We start from the raw sequence: 22,500 nt of genomic DNA on the forward strand, positions 1-22,500 counted from the left end.
TGTGGCTTAGATTAAAGATTGATGAATGTGGTAACTGCATAGGGCCAAACAGGAAGCTTTGAGACGTCAAGTAAGTGTATGGAGCCGTTTACTCTCTCTCTCCCTCGTTCTCTCTTTCTCGGGTTCTGCATTAAGTATAGATGGTAGAAGGCAAAAAGCAAGTTATGACCTGTTTCTCTGGAATGTCAGGTGATTTCTTATCATCATACTCGCCCTCATACTTGCTGGCTGCAAGGCTGCCTTTAGATCTTTCCCATTATTAATTCAAAGACACTACTGCCGCTGTGGTTGCGTCCTGCACAAAAGAAAGCCATGTCTCTGTGGATGGTGCTAGCCATGCTAGTCATGAAAAAATCTGTGCGGTCATGAAAAAATCAAATATAAAGCACAATGGACCCAAAGCTTTCTCTCTGTGTTTATACTTTGCATGCCTAAATGCCTCTCATAACACCCCCTCCACCACCACCAACCCACCCCCAACTTCTCAGCCATCCTGCTCAACAGCCATGCATACTGAGTAAGCCAATGCGCTTGATTAATATGACCTTCTGCCCCACGTTCTCCTCGCTAGGCTCGCTAAGGGGAGAGGTCCTCATGGGCTGATCCCCTCCGCCCAGCGCCTGGTAATCAAAGGGAAGGGAACCATCTGGAGGCCCCAGGATCACAGGCTGCCGAGCTGAGGCTGCGCAGGAGCGGATCCCCGGTGGACGGATTCATCCAGCAGGATTAGTCGCCCCACTCCGCAGCTCATCTGCACCGCCACGAGGCTTCTGGGTGGATGAGAGATGAGAGGCCTGTGAACGTCTGGGGGATCATCCCTCCGGTTCATCTCCATCCTGCTGCTCTACGCCAAGTGTGGCCAGAGCTGTTTCTTGAAAGGCCGGACGTTTTGCGGTTTGTTGATATTATAGGGCTGAGTGTTACGGGAATGTGTGAAGGATCATCCTGTGTGACCTTCTGTATAGAATGCTCTGTAAGCATGTTCTTTTATTGCCCATAAAATGTTCCTTCATGCTCCTTTCATATCCATAAAGTTGTGTTGCTATTTTTGATATAGTTGTTTAAGGATTTAATAAAAGAATTGGGTCCATGATGTCAACTACCGAGTCTGTTTTATGTTATTATGACAACCACTGTTTGGAAGCTCAGACCATGCTAACCCTCTGGGCCTGCTAACTGTGGGCATTTTGCAATGTTGACATTCAACGTGTTGACTAACATCTAAGCAGCCTAAGTTCTCCCTTCGATTGTTTATCCACATCCCCTTGAGTGTTATGTCATCTTGTCATCTAGTCTATCCCCTCGATCCATATTCTGTCTGCTTACACTCGCCACGGCAACCTGAGCTCTTCACAGCTGTCGCCGCGGTGCGCCTCTAGCATCAGGTCCCCGTTAGGTCTGTCGCACATAGCTGGCATTCAGGAGCTAATCAGATTGCATGCCAGTGCTGCCACATGCCGACCCACAGCGTGGACACCACACACACACACACACACACACACACACATTTGAAGTGGAGGCATGCTAATTACAAGACTCAGGAGCATGTCGGACACTTTCTGAGCATTACTTCCCAGAACACTGATCTAGGATACAAAAGTGTCATCACTTCCTCCTGTCTCTTACTCCCACCCATCACAGAACAGCTTAAGTAGTTTGCCAGCTGGGAGCACACCACGGCATACATCATTTCCTTTGACATGAAATAATATTGGTACTTCCACCACTGACATAATTTGCTTCACTGTACAACAACAGTGAGGGCGTGTCTTTTTCCGACATGACTGGGAGGGAACTGAAGAGGTTCCGTTCTGGATGACGGGCTGATCCACTCCGGAGTGACAAAGCCCAGAGTTTACTTAAGACACTATCAGCTCCAACCCCACCCCTGCCCCCAAACCAGCTGAGTGTTAAGACAGAAGCTTGGGTGAACACTAGGTGTGAAGAATCGGAATTATGCCTGGAATGTACATTATTCTCTCTGATTCACGCCTTATGTTCAGCGCACTTACGTGCGCCACTCGCATCTGGAACGCATGAACAGCCAGAGTTCCAGCCCAGTTTGGGGCAGCTGGGTCGTCGCCGGCTACATGAGATCTGTTTTGAGGGGGAGTCCCTTGTGTGCCGCTCTGTTTGTCCCTCGCGAGTGCATCCCGGCCTCATTAGAGGCCTCATTGGTAAGGACTGCTAGGCAACAACAAACACAACAGATAAGACGCGCATGTTAGGAGACTCCCACTCGGGTTATTCTAAAATCTAAATGCACACTGGTATCTTGTCAGTGGATTTGGCCCATATGTGGTAAACAGGTTTTAAAATAAGGTGTGAGGCCATCTTTTTTTAAATTTAATCAGAACAACAGCCCTTGTAATGAAACAGGTTTCACTCTCAACCACTGCCACTTGTGACCATCAGCACTTAAAACTGGAAGCTGCTGTGTGGTCAAGCTCCTTAAGACAAACGAGTGGCACTTTTGAGTTCTCAGCTCCCTCACCCGTCACTACTATAGCTTTTGCTTCATAAATCAACTCTTACAACTTCTGAGCAAAGTGTCTCATAGAAGTCTCTCGTGCTAGAAATCCCTCAATATGCTTGATTATGAAACCTAAATCAGCTTGCCAAACAGGCAAACAGGTATGTATGGAGAATCTGTCAAATCCACAAGTTTTGGCTCTGTCACAGACCACTTAAGAGGTCATAAGTAACCACAGACACACTTCAACTTGACATAATCCACATGGGATGTGATGATCTAGGGAAAATAATAAGCCACTCAGTTTTCCTCTCAGGTCTAAATGCCAAGTTGGTGACAACATCACTTGAAGCCACACCAACTGGTTTCCTGCCGCTATAAAAAGCTGAGGCGATCGGGGGAATGTGAAGAAGTGCATGTCACTCTAAAAAAATTTTACAAACACATCTCATTATGATCCACATGTGCTCTTAATCAAGTGGCCGCGGTTTGGAGAGCAACAACAATTATTTCTTTCATTACCATCTGTCAGCTGTCGTGCCATCGTCTTCCCTCATAGTGACGGTTTTGATTCTGATCGTAAATAGTAGAGTTGGGGTTTTGCCCACTGTGTTTACTCTGCCCTAAGTCCTCTCATTAACGCTTCCACACAGACATCACAGTAAGCTTCCCTCAGGTGATGTCTCGTTTACAGAGTGGGCGCATCATTACTTGTAGTTGGGTAAGAAACAAGTAACAAAACCTCCCTCACTGGACCAGAGCTGGCCTCAGCGTTTGGCTTTGGGGTTTTCTTTACACTTACTATGGATTACATAATAAATCTGGCCTCCATATGCTTGGCAGGCCGTTCCCATTCTCTCACTGCTCCAGTTACAGGCTGTTCCTCACTGCTGACGAAGCTGACGCTGGGGCTGACGCCGACGCCACTGCTGCTGCACCCCTTTTTTCCATCCTCAAAGAGGCCACCCCCCTCCTGCTCCCCCACTCACTCTCTCTCTCTTGCTGCCTTCTACATACACACACACACACACACACACACACACACACACTGTGACACTTTTAAAGCTTTCAGCGGAGAATAGTGCGAGACTAGTTTACCTAACCCTTCTTCTACACATTGCCTTCTACACATTCACACACACACACACACACACACACACACACACACACACACACACACACACACACACACTCTCTCTCTCTCTCTTACTCTCTCTCTCAATGGGACTTCCAGCCTTTCACAGAGGATGGTCAGTGGGAGGCCAGTGGTTCCACTTGCTCTGGGAGGATGTTGTGATTTTTCCCGCTGCACATTCACACACCGCCCCTTGCTTTTGACTGCCGGGCTGGAAATAGCCCCACTCATCGCAAGCATTTAGCACTGGGACTCAATGATTCTATAAATAATATCAAGGAGGTCTGTCTCTCCCCCCGTCTCCCTCAAACCACTTACATAGACTATTTTTTCTAAGCATAGCATTATCAACAACAACAACAACAAACAATGGATTTCACTTGTTCAGCCTTGACATTGTTCAATGCAATCTGCTTTTGTTTTTAACTCTGAGGATAACTATGAACAGACAAAGACTTCTAAGCATCCCATTCCTGAAATTACCAACAGTTCAACACAACAAAAACAAATATTTCAGAAGCATTTATGGGCACACGTGTCATTTCACTGCAGCCTTTAAGAGAAGCGCTTCGAGAGAAACATGGCGTAAAACAGTAACTTCACCAGAAGCGGAAGTAAGACCACAGAGTCTGCTGAACGACATCCTTCATGGTCGTCTCACTGAGGGCAGGCAACTTGAGACAAAAAAAAAAACCATCAACACACTCCATTTTTACCCATAAATCTGGTCGTTCAGCGGAATCAACCACATGCACATGGGCTGTGTGGGTCTATTCTATTTCCTGTCTCTCACTGGGGCTTGGCCACATAGTTTAGTCAAATGAAAATATTATTCAGGTTAGAGGTGCAGCATAATACAAACAGGTATGTCCTTTCTGGCCAGCTGCTTCCACTCCCAGACAATGTTGAGGTCATCATCCACACAGTCCACAGCTTGTACAGCAAGTGTGCAAGGTCATCACTAGTATACAAGAGGCTTTTCACCATGACTTTTTAGATACACTCACAGTTTTCCTTGTGGCCTTACCAAAGTGTCTCTTTAGCATTGACCTTCTCCTTGATATTCCATCTAAAATGTTTCTGTTTACCACTATGATCCAAATCTATCAATATTATTAGTAGAGAAGACACACCACAATGTGTAACAGTTTGATCCACTAAAAGGTCGAAATTTAGACAGTATATATATTTTTTTTTTAAAAGTTTGCAAATTGAGGGTATGGCAAATTGATACAAGCACTGGTGCCGTCCTTCTTGTGGTGACTCTGTCAATCAATGCTCCATAGTGCATACCAACTACACTATAGCTCCCCTGTGACCTAGTCACTTGACTTTGTTTTTCATTTAAATCTATTAACCAACATCACAAGACACCAAAAAGCAAACTCAATGATTTCCTAAGGCATTAGTATTGTTTAAGATCAATCCAAAGAACTGGAAACAGTGGGTCATAAGTATAGTGCTTTAAGCAAATGTTAGATTATGAATACTTTACATATTAAAAGATAAGTCCAATCCTCGAAGATAAGAAAGACATAACTTATTTATTTAGTAAAACACGTGCTTATGTGCATATCTTTCGTGCGCGCAAAAGATCACGTGACTAGATTCGCTGTGCTACAAATGTGAATTTCTTTTTTCTCATTGGGCTCGGACATGATGTAGGAAACGACATTTATTTGCTAAACAGTTCCGTTCAGTAACTACCCAGTCAACCTTTCATTGACAGTATATCATGTCATTGATAATTTCAAAATGTTTTGTACCTCCATCCTCAAAGTAGCTGTCCGCCCGTCACTCCGTCTTCCCTCTCGCTGTTCCTCTGCTGTGTACTGTTGGCTGTCAAAGTTTTCGAAGTAGCTTAGGCTAGTCTTTGGGCGCTTTCTCACCCCAGTGCAGTTTGCGAGCTCCTGAAAGTTGCCTCCTTGAAGAGCGGCGCGGTCAATGTTTATATTTGGAAATGGGCAATGCGTACCCAGAGAGCCGGAGTCAACAACAGTACCAACCACACCATGAGTATAATTGTGTGCGTGTGCGAGAGAGAGAGAGAGAGGCGAGTGTGTATGTCTGCGTGTGTGCGAAAGACAGAGGCGTACCCGGAGTAAGCTTGAGTGAACTGTGCATCGTTATTACATCGCACATGCCACTTGCGCAACAGCCTGGTGGTTTCTGAAGCTGGCAGAATTGCGGAGTTTTGCTGTGCGTGACATAGCAGCAAGAAGGTGTGTGATCACAATCTTACAGAAAGATGTGTGTGGTCACAAAAATATCTAAGGGCTATGTTGACTTTTAACGTTTCCAGCGTTGATATGATGGTCTTGTGAAGAAATTACTTTTAACTGTAGGCCTACAGTATTGGAATCATACAGTGCATTAGAATAGGTTATGATAGAATGCTGACATGTGATTCTTGAGGTAGGCTATATCAGATAATATGTTTCTTTAACTTTGCACAATCCTTTGTTGATACACTCAATATATTCAATGGAATATTTACACATTCTTACAATCTTGTAACTTGACACAGTGTCAACATTTACAAAAGAAATAATGGAGGCAATCAAAATGGGTTGGTTAAAAACACAAAACTTAAGCTGCGCCTCAGTGGCACAAGATAAGGTCCTCAAAAATGTGTTAGAAGTTTTTCATTTCCTATCTTTTGTTCTTTCTTTAATTCCCTTCCTTTTTTCATTCCACCACATCCACATAAGGCAGGAAATAATGTGAATACTGATGAAGAAGCATTAAAAGCAAATCCTGTGTCTACCATGTGACAACAAAAAAGAGATCTGCATAAGAGATCAAAATGAAAGTCAGAATTTTGTCACCACACAGCTGACTCACTCTGTTTTGACCTCCTCACACAAGAAGACAAATCCACAGGATTTGGAAAGGTGTCTTAGTTTTTGTTCATTACAAAGAAATAAATACAATCCCCTGTGTAACCTTGTCCTCGTCAGCTTTATGAAATACCAGCTTAATTAATTAATGACTATGAGTAATAGGCTACTTATTTTAAAAATGGTCAGCACTCAGACTTCAAGTTCTGTTCACAACTGAAGTAGGCCTAAGACACTGTAGGCCTACACTGAAGAACAATGGCTTCACTTCAGAAGTTACTTCCTTAGCGGATGACTGAAATGGGGTCTTGAACGGATGCAGAGACCCTTCCCTTCTCTTATCTGGGTTTGCATTGAGATTTTTCACATCGTCACGTGATAGCAAATTGTGACCCGATGAAACAAACAAACAAACTCTCTTCCAAGATTTATTTTACTATCGCACATTGGTTCATACAAGGCCAGTCTTTGGGTTTTCTCAAGGGCGGGTAAGGAGAGAAAAAGAGAAAGGCCTGAGGAGATAAAAGGCAGGAATCACTGGGGTGTTGCACTTGAGGAGGTCCCCTCTCAGTTTTGTCCCATTATTTATAAACAAGGCCACAGCTGGGTGAGATCACTCCCCGCAGGCCGGGGAGATTAGCAATATAGAGACCACTGCCCCCCTCTGCCTAAGCCCCAACAGGAAGAACTGATAGCAAGAGTCTGCCTGCCAGGCACTCCTCCGTGATAAACAGAGTTCAGGGAGAGAGAGGGTGAGTTGGGGGGTATGGTTCTGAGTTCTGAGTGTGAGAAGTCATTACAGGACCAGTCAGAGAACTTACCCCCCCCCCCCCCCCCCCCACACACACACACACACACAGATACGTGCAGCTTCGACTGAAGACCCCCTGACACCCACTCCCTTTGTGTGAGCTGCCGTTTTCGACTGCGTTTCCTGTCAGTTACACACAATAGGAAGTCAATTTAGAGCAGTGCCAGGGACAGACATACAGAGAGAGAGAGAGAGAGGTGTATAGAACCACAGTCATTCCGATGCCCACAAATGGCAAAAGGCCTTAGAGAGACCTCAGTGTACATACAAGAGAAAAGAGAAGAGAAAATTATGGAAACGAGACGGCAGAGATAACGTGGAGCTAGCCTGAAACAGAACAGTCAGTCACCACAGCGTTAGATTAGCGTGTCAGGGATAGGAGCACATGACGTAGGCCTAGGTCTGACATGCTCTAGCCTGGAAAACACTCGGGGTAGTCAGTGAGGTCATGGCCAGAACTAAACCTTTTTAATGAAATCTAATGTAGCGCTTAGCAATATATTGTAAATGATACACGTTGAAATGTTTTATGTTAGGGTGATGAAAAGACGCCAAGATAATGAATGGCTAATACGACTTCATTTGTCCATGACTTCCCTGAAAAAGCTGGCCTGCAGAGACGGCGAGCGAGGCCAAAAAGCTCTGGGAATCCTCCGGGGCCGCTTGCGTAGGGTGGCCTGCTTTGTGTCGGCTCCACGCTTTAAGATAAGAATTCAAAACAACCCTGCCCTTCGATGAACACTCCAGCGTTATCTCAGGACTGGACAGCAGTGAGGTCACCCCCACAAGACCAGGCTCTGACACCCCACTGTGGAGAAAGTCAGAACTGCACTTTTCATAATCAGAAAGCTGTCGTTCATATTGATGGGTAGGCGATTACAACAATTTATAGAGTAACATATCCCCCAACTGTGTGCTATATCATAAAGTTTTCGTTTATTGTTACATTTTGTAGTACTGTTTCAATGTTTACATTGATAGTATGATATTGTAAATATAGTTTATAACATGATAATGACATTATATACAATATATTACTGAGTGTCATTATTGTCAAAATTATTGACATCAACAACAATATATTTCAGTAGGATTACTTCAGTTTTTAATATATTTAATATCATACTTGATGACATGTAATGAAAACAGCAATGCCATTGTACCACAAGTCCACCATTGAAGTCCAACATCAGTTAAGAAATGTATAAATAGCCTATACGACTATACTGTATGGTAGTCTACACAACAATCCTAAAGTTTTATGAAACCTTGGCCTATGTTACCTCCATCAATGTCATTCCAACAGTCTACTGAAGCCTGATTTGATCTTTGTAAATGCTTCACCAAGTGTGACTTACTCTGATACAACTAAAGTGCTTGGCATGAATTGTGTAAAAGACACTTTTAAAATTAAGTTTACAATGGCACATGTTGGCACATACATATCAGAAATTCAACATCCTTAGCAGTGTCAACCATCTATTTTACTATGCTAAAACATTAAAAACAACAAACAATTGTACTATGTGGAAAACATATTCTCAAAATCCCCCATTTATTCTATTACAACTAGGCTATTACACAGAACACAATACACACAGCAACAGATATGAAACCTGTAGAGGCTATGAAAGTTACTGACATCCTCAAAGTATTATAAACAGTCAGAACAGAAAGGTTTCTTTGCAAAAAAAAATGTTGTTAGGCTGGCAAGAATGTGAAACCCAAAGGAGATCTAAGGAGTCAGCACAACAATGTCCCTAGTTGACTCTAGTGACATTGATTAATACGTGTGAGTGGGGTTCACCACATTTCTGGTCTGTTTGTGCATTTCTTTTTATGTGTTTTCAGCAGCAATGCAAGCTGTCTTGTCTTAGGCACAAGTCACAGCAGAGCAGACGTTTGCCACTCAGTCTACGAGAGGTACTTTTAAAGTAAGCACTGAAAGCTGCCCTCGTCTCTTTGAGCTCTCCCGAGTTAGAAATTTAATGCCTGTGCCAAGATAGAAATTTAATGCCTGTGCCCGGCCTCAGAGGAGCGCATTAAAGAGAGCTAGGTATTCTAGAGTCCAATAAACAGTTTGAAATAGCCATGGAATTAAAAACATGGTTGTTAGACAGGCCACTGGACACTTCAATCGGTCCTGAAAGAGCATGTACCCCAGTAGGCATACCAAAACACAGCAGAGTAAGGTCCCCTCACCAAAACACACTTTAAATAAGATATACCAATACACACGTTAAACAAGACATTAGCCACACAAATGAAGACTGGTGCCGAACACGCCATTGGCACAAAAGAGCTTTGTAGTCAGTTATGAGTAGGGTGTGTGTGTGTGTGTGTGTGTGTGTGTGTGCAAAGATTAGGGCCACAGCCCTGGCACAGACTGATACCCCACTGGTACCTCCTAACAAATGACACACACTTTTATCTGTCTCTCAAAGACATTAACTGGAGGGAGAAGGGCAGCGTCATTAGTTTGAATATAGTGATGTGGAAGCCAGGCCTGCCACTGTAAATCTGCCCAGGAGGGAGTAATGTGATCGCGATGGTCGATTGCAGCTGTGGAGGGGCACGTAGGCAGCAGGCAGCACTTTGTGTTTTGGCCAAAGGGCGCCAGGCATTTACCCAGGGCTCAGGTGGCCACTGACGCGGGTGTGTGTGGGGGAGGGGGGGGGGGGGGTGCGGAGGGGGCATCTGCATCAGGCGAATTATTCACTCAGAATGCACCTCGCGTTCAGGTTCACATCCTGAAGGGCCCTGGCTGCTTTTATGCTTCCTCTGTCCATATGAGTGTGAATGCTACAAAGGAAGGATAATGAATATGGGGGTAGAAGCTTTGAAAACCTTCTGGCCATCATGTGTCAAAGACTTTTTTTGTGTACACCGATCAATTGCGGATATGTAAGAAAACAACAAAAAAAGATCTTTTTTCAAGGTACAGTTAGATGTGAGAGGAAAATACAGAAAAGAGAGACTAGCTTGCTGTGTGAACAGAATGTGATTTACCAAGCCTTGCTGGCACCACCATTAGCCAGACAGAATGATCTGTCACTACTGTCGGTGTTATTTCACTGGATGGTGTCCTCCAGTTAACTAACAAGGCTCCTCAATTACTCAAACCCCTCTCAGTCTATTTAATTTTTGATCATAATTACCCAGGTCTAACATATTACAGGTCTGTACCCTCTCAGTCATTGCCCCCCCACCCCATCATAATAACAATTGGCTGTAATGTTCTTACAAAGAAATGCTTTGTGTACATAATTCTGTAATGGATTCTACTAGCTGAGCCATGAGAATCAATAACAATAAGGTTTTTTTCATGTTCATATTTTTTTGCAAGTTTGGGTGAATTGATTTCACTGTTATATCACTGAGGGCAACTTAAAAGGACCTTTGGAATATTTGCCCTTTCTCAAGTTCAGCCTCTCTCTACATACCCCCCCCTTTTCACATAGCAGCATTACACAATTATATATTTTCCTTTCCCTCTCTTCTCAGTCTCTTTCATCTTAACCTTTTGTGCAGGTGATCCCAGCTTGATGCTCAATTAGGTTTCCACGGAAACCTCACCTCAAGTGACTGTCCATCCATTCCCTGGCTCTCTAAGACACCAATCAGGCTCTCAGTGGCGGCGCCTAATACCATAACAACTCTTTCCCTCTGCTGTCCATTTCTCTCTGTCTCTCTCTCTTTCTTTCTCTCTCTCTCTCTCTCTCTCTGTCTCTGTCTCTCTCTCTCTTAAACCCCGGTGAAGGTGTCGGTGCATGTGGCGATGTCCTCCCGGACGGAGAGCGCCCGTGGCTGACCGGGCCGGTGGCCGCACCGGCGCAGCAGGAAGAGGCGGTGAGCGGCGGCGCGGTACTTCTTGGACATGAGGTTGTAGAGGACCGGGTTGATGGAGGCGCTCAGGTAGCACAGCACCATGGAGGCCACGTTGAAGTTCTGACTCAGGCGCGCCTCGTAGTAGTCGTTGGCGTAGGTGAAGAGGTTGCGGCCGATGTGATAGGGCAGCCAGCAGATGGCGAAGGCAAGCACCACCACGGCTGGAAAGGGATGGAGAGAAGATGGAGAGAGAGGAAGGAGAGAACATGTAAACAAGGTAGGAGCTAGGAGGATGGAACACAGGAACTGAAACCGTTTATTTGTAAAACTATTTCAACTGTTGGTTCCTCAAACTGCGTTGTCAGCTGTTTCAACTGCTAGTTCCAAAACCTAAATTACTCTCCATCTATATCTAACTTTCACTCTGAACCTATACCTTTAATTCTGATGTAGACCAAACAAGTTTTTCTTTTAAGACACTAAATCGTACCACCAATTCCAGCCTCTCACCCTCATGACAAGTAACAACTTATACCTTCCACCTGTGACTGAGCAAACCCAGGCTTGGTCATTGGGGGTGAGTGGGTTTTGTCGAGTCTGGCAAGTCTGCGTGCTGATTGTATGGAGCTGTTGTCATCTCCAGCAGGAGGTTAGTGATTTAGTGACTCCATCTCCAGATTTCTACCCCTGCACTTGGATTAGGGCTCAGGCATTCCGGAGCATGGAAGCATGGAAATTCCTATTAGGGACTGATTTACGAGACCAACACCATACACCCCCCCACCACAGACACACAGACACACACACACACACACACACACACACACAGCCCCCACAACCACAATTCAATCTGAGACTTAACAAACGTGGCATGGCGGCCTTGTTCTGCATGTCAGCCTAATGACCAACATTAATGTAATAGAAGATATGGTGAATTAAATATTTACAGACGGCAGAACAATGAGCTTTTGTCTGTTACTGTAAGGAAACCCCAGGGCCACAAATCAGCTGGCTAATCCGGTTGGTGCCAAATAAACCAGATGTTTATAGAGTGACAACTGAAGAGGAGGTTTTAGGGGAATAGGGCAGACATCTTGGTCTAATGTCTGCAGATCAAAAAAACAATCAAAAATCATCAAAATGCTAAATGGAAAGTAGTGGAAGATAATGCTCAACTATGATCCACTCCGGAACTCTTTCTTATGTTCTTTTAACATGGAAGATAATGCTCAACTATGATCCACTCCGGAACTCTTTCGTATGTTCTTTTAACATGGAAGATAATGCTCAACTATGATCCACTCCGGAACTCTTTCGTATGTTCTTTTAACATGGAAGATAATGCTCAACTATGATCCACTCCGGAACTCTTTCGTATGTTCTTTTAACATGGAAGATAATGCTTAACTATGATCCACTCCGGAACTCTTTCGTATGTTCTTTTAACATGGAAGATAATGCTTAACTATGATCCACTCCGGAACTCTTTCGTATGTTCTTTTAACATGTAAAGAGGTAAAGGTTGGCCTTTGTGTTGACAGCGTGCATGTTGTAGGCGTTGTGGGAGCGCAGTACACGTGCACGAAGAAGAAACAGATGTGCTGCTCTCCTACGCTCTCTACACACCAAGTTACAGATTTAATTAAAGCAATATCCCACTTGTGTCAACGCTTTCACACATTCATTCATTTGCAAAGGAGATCCACGCACACACACACACACACACTCTCTCTCTCTCTCTCCCACACACACACACAATATTTCTAGGTGCTACAAACATATACCTCTATATGTACAAGGCACCTATATATGTGGTGCACACACCTCTATTTTTGGGTAGGTAAGAATAAGTGACGGGTGTGTGGAGCTACAGTTGCTATTGGATGTTATTATGTCTTTTCAGCCTCAACTCTTAATTTAGTGTGAATATCCATTTCAATTATCACCAGAAAATGTGTTACGATTCATAATAAATTTCACATACTCTGTCTCAATTTCTCCCTCGCTCTTTCTCAAACACACACACTTACTCACCTCCCAGGGTATTTCATTCATTCATCCATTCACTCACTCATCTATTTCTTTCTATTTTACTTTCTTTCTATTTGCACATCAATGAACAATAGTGTGCCACCTGTTAATGAGTGTGATGGCATTTTCCTGTAAGCAGTGTTTTTTCAGTACTTCTCACATTATGGCACACAGTGAATCTCTCATTCAGGGCCTGTCTCTCTCACGTATCGTTCATCTACGTCCATCCAGTGTTACCTCTACTCATCCACACACTTTCTCCCTACCTTCTTTAATGTCCTCCATCCATCCCTCCATCCACCCCTCCATCCATTCATCCCTCACTCACCGAGTATTTTGATGGTCTGCCGGTGTGACCTGGCCCTTACCGCTGCGCACGGCCCTCGCAGCTCCTCCATCTTGCTCTTCCACAGCTTGCGCCCGATGGAGCCGTAGAGGAAGAGCAGGCACAGCATGGGCCCGAAGAAGTAGATGGTGGACACCCAGATCATGGTGTTGAGGAGGCCCGAGTCGATGGCGTAGCTGGTGGGCACGCACTGGCGCGTGCTGTCGTCCGCCAGCGTAGCGTTCTTGTACTCCACGCCGACCAGCAGCAGCATTGGCGAGGCCGAGAGCAGCGCAAACGCCCACAGCGCCAGGATGACCAGCTTCACGCGGCGCTTGGTCACCACCACTTTGGTGCGCAGCGGGTAGCAGATGGCCAGGTAGCGCTCCATGCTGAGCGCCGTGATGTGCAGGATGGTGGCGTACGTGCAACCCTCGTTGATGTAGTGGTAGATGCGGCACACCAGCGGGCCAAACACCCACGGCTCGTACTTCCACACGCGGTAGAGGTCAAAGGGCAGGCTGAAGAAGATCAGCAGGTCTGACACGGCCATGCTGGACAGGTAGAGGTTGGTGGTGGTCTTCATGTCCTTGAAGCGCTGGATGATGAGGATGGTCATGGTGTTGCCCACCACACCAACCAGGAAGAGGAGCAGGCACACCACAGTGACCGGGATGAGAGTGGACGCAGGGAAGAGCGAGTCGACATAGTAATGATAGTCCGTGTAAGGGTCATCGATCATCCTGGCGGGGGATTGGTCCCCGGCTCCGATGCTGGGATGCAGGTTCACCGGAATGCCACCGGGAGTGACGCGCACTCCCCCGTCTAGTCGCATACAGAGGACACCAGCAGAGCTGAAGCTGAAGCTTCTCCCTTCTCCTCTCTTGATCTTAAATCCCACTTTTTCAGAGCAGGCAGTCCTCCACACAAACTTTAAATGTGGTGCTCCAAGTCACAGGGAACCTCTAGACGTCCAACATCACCATCTACTGAAGAGACTCACTCAAAGGAATACCACACAATCTTCCTCTCTCCTTCCTCCTTCAGCTGAGATGCTGAATGGGACCTAGAGGAACCGACGGGGACACAGACAGTTCCGTGCAGACCTTCCTCAGTGGCTGGGTTTCAGGAGCTTGAGTAGGGAGCAGGTCACCTTCCAGTCTGAGCTCGGCAGCAGCAGCTGTGGAGTATGTGAGCGGCTCGCAGTGGACTTGCCTGTGCGCCGGGTCCATCAACAAGTCTAATTCTTAATCAAATAGAGCCACTGCTGGAGGAGGAGGAGGGGTAGGGGGGAGGAGGAGGAGAGAGGGGGAACAACCAAGCAGAACAGAGTGGGGGGTATGAGGGAGAGAGGGAGGAGGGGACAACAGAAGGGGTAAGAGCTTTTCTTCATGTATCCATCAAAACCCTATAGAATTACCCTATAGCATTATTCTTCAGATCTGGATTTCCAATTGAATTGAATTGGAAATAACACAAAATAACATTGCCAATTTAAATAATATGATTCAAGCACAGCTCATACACTGTCACTTGCATGGCCGCAACCAGCTACAAGATAAAAAGCAATCTGCAAAGGGGGCAGCCATACATTTATTCCACATTGTTAAAACCACCATTTAAAGCCATTATGAACTACTTAAATAACATATTTGTATTTATATAAGCCAAAGGAGCAGTCCTATTCTCCAGTAGTGGCATTATCAGCAATGCACTATCAGCCTGCCACTGTTTGCCATCCTATATTCCCTGATGATGTGTGTACATGCACAATCTCTTCTGGAGATAAAACAACAAAAAAAAAGAACGCTGGACGCTTGCCAAGTGTCCTCTCCACTCCTCCCGTCACGCCTCGCTGGATGCGGGACAGTGGAGTGGCTCTCTCCCCTCTTCTGTGTCAACAGGTACACCGAAGGAGGACAGTGAGGCATTGACAACAAAAACAGACAAGGGGAGAAGTGTGGTCATATCTCTGGCTATTCTGGGAAGCGACCATTTGAAGGGGCTGTGAGGAGAGAGCTTCTCTGTGTCTTCGAGTATGATCGGGTTCGTCAGGCCAAGTGGCTAGGGTTGCTCTTTACATATGAGAGCTCAAACAAACAGAATGTACGCAAAACCAAAAAAACCAAAAAAACAATGAACTCTGTCTCCATTATTCTGTCTCTTGCATGCAGTTGTCCCTTCCTGACAAACTTGTGTAACCTGGTGGGTCTGGGTCTGTTTGGAGTTTACCTAAAGAACATGTCTATCCAGCTCTTTGTGGCCATGTTGTCTTGTTTGTTTCTCAGGGGTGGGGGTGGGACTTCATCTCTGACAGCACTGGACTGGTCCACCATTCTCAAGCAAACAAAGTCTTTGTAGGTGGGGGGGAAAGGAGAAAAGAATCAGAAAGACAAAAAAAAAAGCATCACCCCTCAAACAATCCTTCGCTTAGGCTTAGAGAGGCGAAATAGGAGACCAAGGAGTGTAGAGGCCAAAGATGCAGTATTTAGCACCAGAACTCGTCTCTAACAAGTCAGAGGGGGTCATTTGCTACTGACAGCACAGCAGCAGCAACCTGGCTAGCTGGGTGAGGAGCTGGCAAAGGAACATTGAGATTTGTAGCCAGGCAGGGAGAGGACATGGTGGTCACTCGTGTGACACAGAGGTCCATTTATTACGCTGATTGCTGCTGGCAGGCTTGACAGGACATACATCCTCAACAAGGATGTTTATATGAAAGTGGCACGTCAAGGATGTTTATATGGAAGTGTCACTGTCCCGTTGGGCTGTTCAAATGAATTCTGCACTGATGCATTGGAAGAGATGACAGGTGCTTTGCAGAGGATAAAGAAAAGCACAGTGGTTACTTTCATTATGTTCAATGGTTATAAAAATGGCATGTCTTTTTTTCCCCCTATATATTTTTATGACCGAAACTGACAAAGAAATATACAGTAAAACATTAGAAAATATTTACTGTATAAACACAGTTAAACCCACAGAATCCAAAATTAAACATTAAACAACTGGGACATTGCTGTTTTCTATCTTGGTATGTAATACCTTGTCTATAACTTGCATACAACTCTACAAAACCCAATAGAGGCTTTGACTGATCAAAACCATGAAACTGATTTAGAGTCAATTATTTATGATGGACTGATGAAGAAATATGTTGACAATGAAGAATTATAAATCTTTTATTGTGCATGGATCTTCTGTAGATATCATGGCTATACAGATACGCTTTAGATACATATTTATGATTATACATTTCTTTTATTTCATAACGAACAGTTTAAAGTGATATGTCTGGTATTATGTAGAGTATAACAAATCTCTCATTTTGGAATGTACGGTGTATGAGGTAACTGCAAACATTAAAATTACATAAAAATGGTCTCATTTTTTTGTGCATATTTTTTTTCTTTTTGTAGCTTCCTTTCTCCCGCCAGCCAATAGTAGGGGGCTCTACCATGGTGAGGGGAGGTGCTAAAATGGCACATATGTTGCAATTACATTTTTTAAATCACTATCAAAAATAGGAATTTGAGACATTGCAGAATATCTAGAAGACCAAATCATGTAATTCTTTTGTTATTTTTTAAATCATCCAAGACTTCTTGCAAAGTATCTGTTGTACTTGTTTTTAACTGTTGCAACAGCAATGGCCGTTCCCATAACCAAACACATCACAAAAACCCTACTAGCAGACTGCTACACTGTATGTGTTTTCCGCATTCGCAATCACTCACAAAGACTTAAAACACAGAGAAAAGGCAAGTGTTAGATTTCACAGGAATTACATGACGAACGAGCACATGGTTTCACTGCTGTCTTTCTGATTTGCATTTCTGCACAACACATTTTTTTTCTTTTTTTTAACGATTTTCTTTCTCTGGACAGAATTAACTTAAATTATCTTCCGATATAAAAAAATAAACCTCAAATGCATAGCCCTATCCCCCTCCGAACTCACCCCACCCACACCACCCTATGCCAACCAACAGGGGGACCAAAGGATTTCACAAAATGAATATTAAATTCTATAATTAGATACTCTTGTAATTATCTTGTACAGTACATCAAAATTAATATAGCTAAAAAAAAGTAAAATTAACATAATCAGTTTAAACTAAAGTTAAAAATAATAAATGAAAACTTAACCAAAAATGCTAGTTGATTTGAATTTAATCAGCGAGCTCCTGAAGTCATTTAGATTTGTCTTCTTCTTTTAATTATAACAGTTTCATATACCAGTTTCAAAGACTTTAATATATTCAATAGAACTACAATTTTTAAAACACCCAAGACAGAAATAGGACTTTGCACAATCCATCTGAGAGCAGTTCCAGCTATCGCATCACAAGCTGGTGATGCATTCAGTCAAGTTTCATCTCACATCCTTTCACTAAGGTGCAGATACCAAAGAGGAGTTTCCGGAAAGCGTACTTTTTTTTTTTCCATATTCTTTTTTTCTCTTCCTTGAGCTGAGCAAATGTTTTGGAGCAAAGCAGCAGTTGTATAACTGTAAAAACAAGCTACAGTAACTACTTGATATTAAAAAATACTCTTCTAAAGTTCTCTTTTCTTGTTAGATTGGTTCTCATTTTTTATTTTTTTTATTGTTTTATTGTTTGTTTGTTTGTTTGTTTTTGTCTATCCCCACTAAACCCCGTCATAGGTTATTCCCACTTTGGGAGTGACGGCCCTCCGTGTTTCTTCACTGTACAAAAATATACTAAACATTTATCTAGTCATTTTTGCATCCTTACACATTCGGAACATCAAAAAGGTCGGAAAGTGCTAAATGAACGTTCTACAACGCCTCGACGGGCCATGCTGCGCCTCTTACGGGTTCCTTCCTGTTTGTGAACTCCTCTCCCAACATTTGGGGGTCATGACGTGGGGGAGGAAGAAAGGGAAAAGGGAGGTGGGGGGTTCACAAGTCCTTCTGGGGGCCGTCGGGCAACCCCGCGGCTTCTTTTTTTCCCCGTCGTATGGGGTGGCTGTCTCGCGCATGTGCCTCGGAGATGACCGCTCCGAGAGTCTGCCAGCACAGTGCCCACAGTCCCTTCTGTCTCAGTCCCATACGAAAAAAAAGAACCCCACAAACGCTTTCTCGAGAAAGGGGCAGCCAAGGCCAGTGGGGCCAGGCCTACAAAACCGGTTGACCAATCAGAATTTCCCATACCGGAGCTAAAAAATACATATATATATAAATAACAAGATGCTTACATCTGCACATATATGGATATATACGTGACTGAAATATACGTAGTTAGGTGAATGAATGAGGAGATGAGATTCTGGAGCAGACAGTCATTCTCTGAACTGCTCTTACCCCCCACACACACACAACACACAGCCCTACTGAACCAATAGAGCTCCTTCGACAGTGTGAGAGAGAGAAAAGTGACAAGGGAGGGTGAAGGGAGAGATGGAGGGAGGGATAGATAGATGAGAAAGCGAGAGACACAAGAAAAGAGAGAGACCTCCTTTCCATTGTGGATGACTGAATCCCATGATGTAAAATAAGACAAAAATAAAAAATAAAAAATAAAAAAGGAAAGTCAATGAATATAACGATAACAGTAAAGCAATAGAGAAATAAAGAGAAATAAAGAGAAATAAAAAAAAAACAAAAAAAAAAACAAAGCCGTACAGACCATGCCGGATTGGGGAGGGGGTTTGCAGGGATTGTTTGTATGTATACATGGGGAGGGGTTTGTATGTATACATGTATATATTTATGTAGGGGTGTATCTGTGGTTTTTGTTTTCCTCTTTAGCACAATCATTCACTTCTCCGTGGGCCAGTCTTTCACTTGATGACAAAGTACTGGATGACGAAGGCGATGAGGATGCCGCTGACGCCGAAGAGCAGGATGAAGATAAGCGTCAGCTGCTCGTCCGTCAGGCTACGCTTGGGCCGCCGCGACTCCGCTGCCCCCCGGGTGCCCGCCGCCGTGCCAGCCTCCGGGGGCGGCCGCTGGGGCGGCAGGAAGACGGTGGGACTGTAGGGGCCGGCCAGCTCGGGCGCGTCCTGGCACAGACGGTGGGCGCAGGCGCGGAAACGGTACTCGCTGGTGGCCTGGAGCCCCGACAGCATGTACGAGGACGAGCTGCCCTTATACACCTGAGATGGAGAGATCGAAGAGAAGAGCAGTATAAATGTGTGGCACTTCCAATGCATCACTGTTCACATTTGAATAATACAATGATATCTTCACCCACACATGTCCCTATACAATATATTTATGCTAAAGGTCAGGAAAACACTACCTATCGGGGAGGGAAGAAGCATTGATATATATATATATATATCAATGTCCCTCCCTGAAACACACAGAAGACAGATGAGGCATGAGACTGGCCAGTACTTTTCCATGGCACCCAACATCGAGAGAGAGAGAGAGAGTGAGAAAGTGTGTGTGTGTGTGTGTGTGTGTGTGTGTGTGTGTGTGCAAGCAATAGCTGATGTCAGGAAGGATTTACTGAGGACACTGTTGTCTTCACAAACACAACACTCTGCTGGCCAATTCTTCAGATGTGGTGCCACATGCGTACACACACACACACACACACACACACACATGTGTACACAAACACAGACACACATGCACCTTTGTCCATGAGCCAAAATTACATACAGGGAAAGGAAAGTGAGGTTTGCAGAGTCTTAAAGCCAAAAAATACAAACATTTTACAGTGGCACACACACACACACACACACACACACAGACTTCAGGGATGACTCATACAGATGCAGCCTGGTGTGTGTGTGTGTGTGTGTGTGTGCGCGTGCGCGTGCGTGCGCACATACATAAACGCTTGGCACCACCTGAGAGGAACAAAGTGTGCTGGAACTGAGGGTGGGGGGAGGAGGGCAGGAGAGGGAGATGGTGAGAGGAGGAGAATACAGAGGAGACAGAGGGAGGGAGGGAGAGAGAGAGAGAGAGAGAGAGGGAACAAAAAGGAGAGGGGCGGAGGGCAAAGAGGGAACTCTGCGAGTAAACGAGTAAACGAGTAAACACTACACAGATCCACAGAGGATGCCACCCAAAGCAGACCAGACAAACAGGGGAGGAAAACCCCAAACATCTCACTCGAAATCAGCCCAAAAACCCCCAAACACTCCACACCGGAGAGGGTAAACAAAAACAGTCTACTCTAGTTCAACACCCGGTTAATCAACAACCAAAACAAACTCTTGGGAGGTTTTGGGTGACTTAGTCTGGCTTAGTTTGGATAAACAAACTTAATCCAGGAGATCTAAAGTTTTGGCTTTTCCACAGAAAGTGATTTAAATTGGTGGTGGGATAATCTCCAGGATGTGAGGGCGGATCACTTAAATAGGTGCCGTAACTGACTCACATATCCATTTCAACTGATCTTTTAGGAGACCCTTTAACCGGACTCTGACCTCTGCACCTTACTAGCACGTCTCTCTAAAGCCACACCCATCCCACTACTGAAGGAAACGTGTGGACGTTTCTGTTAAAAGTCAATGCTAACAATCCAGCCCAGTGTTTCCCACAGAATTTAATTCTATTTGTGGTGGTAGGTTTGCAGAATTAACTTGAATGCAACCGTTTTTAACAAATTAGCGCAGCGTGGTTATGATGCTAACCAGATTTAAGCACAATTTAGCACAACCCGGAAAATTATTATGTGGTGGTCAATGTTGATATTGTGGTGGGCCGCCACAAATAAGTCAATGTATGGGAAACACTGCAGCCTTCTATCAGAAAGGTGAGCACCAGGACTGCACTAGCTGAGACTCTAGCTAACGGCTCTTTGAGCTCTTAGAGCTCTTTGCTGGGGCGAGCTATGGGGACATCCAGCCATTTCTACCTGTGGCCGTAGCACACAGCTGTTGGGCGGCAGTTATGGGGGGATCGGAGATGAATGGCGCTGGAGATGGGCACTGACGGTGTCAGGGAGGACCATGCAAAATACGCCCGGATATGATATTCATTATGCCAGCTTTATTTCATTCGCTGGGGCTCCCGTCCCAGGAGATTAGCATCACACCGGCATGACAAAGCGCCACCACTAACCGCCATTAGTCCACATTAGCATCCAGCGGGAGCGCCAACACCTGCTGTCCCTCAACCCCCCAACCCAAGCGGTGATGGAGAGTGGCCTTCAGGGAGCGATGGAGACAGCGGTGAGGAGGATGATGGAGGACATAAAGGGTACCATAAAGGGTACCAGAGTTCACAAGACCAAAGATCTGAACAGAGGAAATGCAGCAGAGGGTATTTTGGGTACAGCGGGAGCTGCCTTGTTGTACTACATTTCTTCTTCAAGGGTCACAGAAAAGGGTAGCAGTGGACTATGGAACTGAGCTAACCCTTACTTGAATCTACGCCAAGACCAATGTCAAACTAAACTCTGATGCTACTTGGATTGAACAGGGCGGGCAAGGGAAAGAATGACATCCCACACACATCGAATGGAAAAAAGGATAGTATAGAGCAGGGGTTCCCAAACTTTTCCACGACAAGGCCCCCCAAATACCACTAGGTTCTGGCCAAGGACCCCCTTGATGTGTTATTAAACCCATCGACAATACTACAGCAAATGTAAAAATACATTAAGCTAATCCTAATAATTATTTTAGCCACAAGCACTTCGCGATGGAGCATACAGTGTGCAAAAATTGCATTTGGGGCTTTCTGCTATATGAAAGCCATCACTCTACTATTATTCCCAGTCATTATCATGGAAAATATAATGTTCAGATATGTGCCACATTATTATAATGGCATTGTATAACAACCCTCATAGTAATAGGTATATTTTCAATATTTCAAATGTTGCTTTTATTTTTCCTTCCAACTTTCTGAGGCCCCCCTGGCAACCCCTCATGGCCCCGGCCCCCACTTTGAAAACCACTGGTATAGAGTGCGTGCAGTAGACACTGCTCTCTTGTACCATCTGTCTCAATTGGTGCACAGGGAACACAGGGAAAACTCTTCAGCGCTCAAAACAGTAGTCTGACCATCATTAGTACTAATACTTGTATAATACCTTGGCTCACAGCATAAATAAATACATCACTGCCTTG

At 44.7% G+C, this 22,500-nt stretch overlaps 3 protein-coding genes across 7 annotated transcripts in view; all 3 read right to left on the bottom strand.

The window, feature by feature from the left end:
• zgc:153184 (uncharacterized protein LOC751652 homolog) overlaps positions 1-5,688 on the bottom strand; it is a 20,037-nt gene extending 14,349 nt beyond the window's left edge. The window contains exon 1 of the mRNA XM_042062814.1: positions 5,375-5,688. Within this exon, the coding sequence (XP_041918748.1) occupies positions 5,375-5,380 (6 nt within the window). The 5' untranslated portion in view covers positions 5,381-5,688. The remainder of the gene's footprint in view (positions 1-5,374) is intronic.
• A 5,243-nt stretch (positions 5,689-10,931) lies between these two features.
• On the bottom strand, positions 10,932-14,688 carry mlnr (motilin receptor). Its single transcript, XM_042062813.1, has 2 exons — positions 13,447-14,688; positions 10,932-11,308 (listed from the first exon to the last, which is right to left on the bottom strand). Exons 1-2 carry the CDS (start codon positions 14,276-14,278, stop codon positions 11,004-11,006), a joined length of 1,137 nt encoding a protein of 378 aa, XP_041918747.1. The 5' UTR covers positions 14,279-14,688; the 3' UTR covers positions 10,932-11,003.
• A 1,921-nt stretch (positions 14,689-16,609) lies between these two features.
• Positions 16,610-22,500, bottom strand: part of fndc3a (fibronectin type III domain containing 3A) — a 62,293-nt gene continuing 56,402 nt past the window's right edge. For all 5 annotated transcript variants that reach the window (XM_042062809.1, XM_042062808.1, XM_042062812.1 and 2 more), the window contains one exon: positions 16,610-19,563. In XM_042062809.1, the coding sequence (XP_041918743.1) occupies positions 19,249-19,563 (315 nt within the window). In that variant the 3' untranslated portion in view covers positions 16,610-19,248. The remainder of the gene's footprint in view (positions 19,564-22,500) is intronic.

The sequence above is a fragment of the Alosa sapidissima genome, chromosome 15 (genome assembly GCF_018492685.1).
Source record: "Alosa sapidissima isolate fAloSap1 chromosome 15, fAloSap1.pri, whole genome shotgun sequence".
Lineage (NCBI taxonomy): Eukaryota > Metazoa > Chordata > Actinopteri > Clupeiformes > Clupeidae > Alosa > Alosa sapidissima.

Coding starts and splice junctions, on each gene's coding strand:
- mlnr (XM_042062813.1), bottom strand. CDS start 14,278: ATGCGACTAGACGGGGGAGTGCGCGTCACTCCCGGTGGCATTCCGGTG. Junction 11,309..13,446: donor GCAGACCATCAAAATACTCG/GTGAGTGAGGGA, acceptor ATCCCTTTCCAG/CCGTGGTGGTGCTTGCCTTC.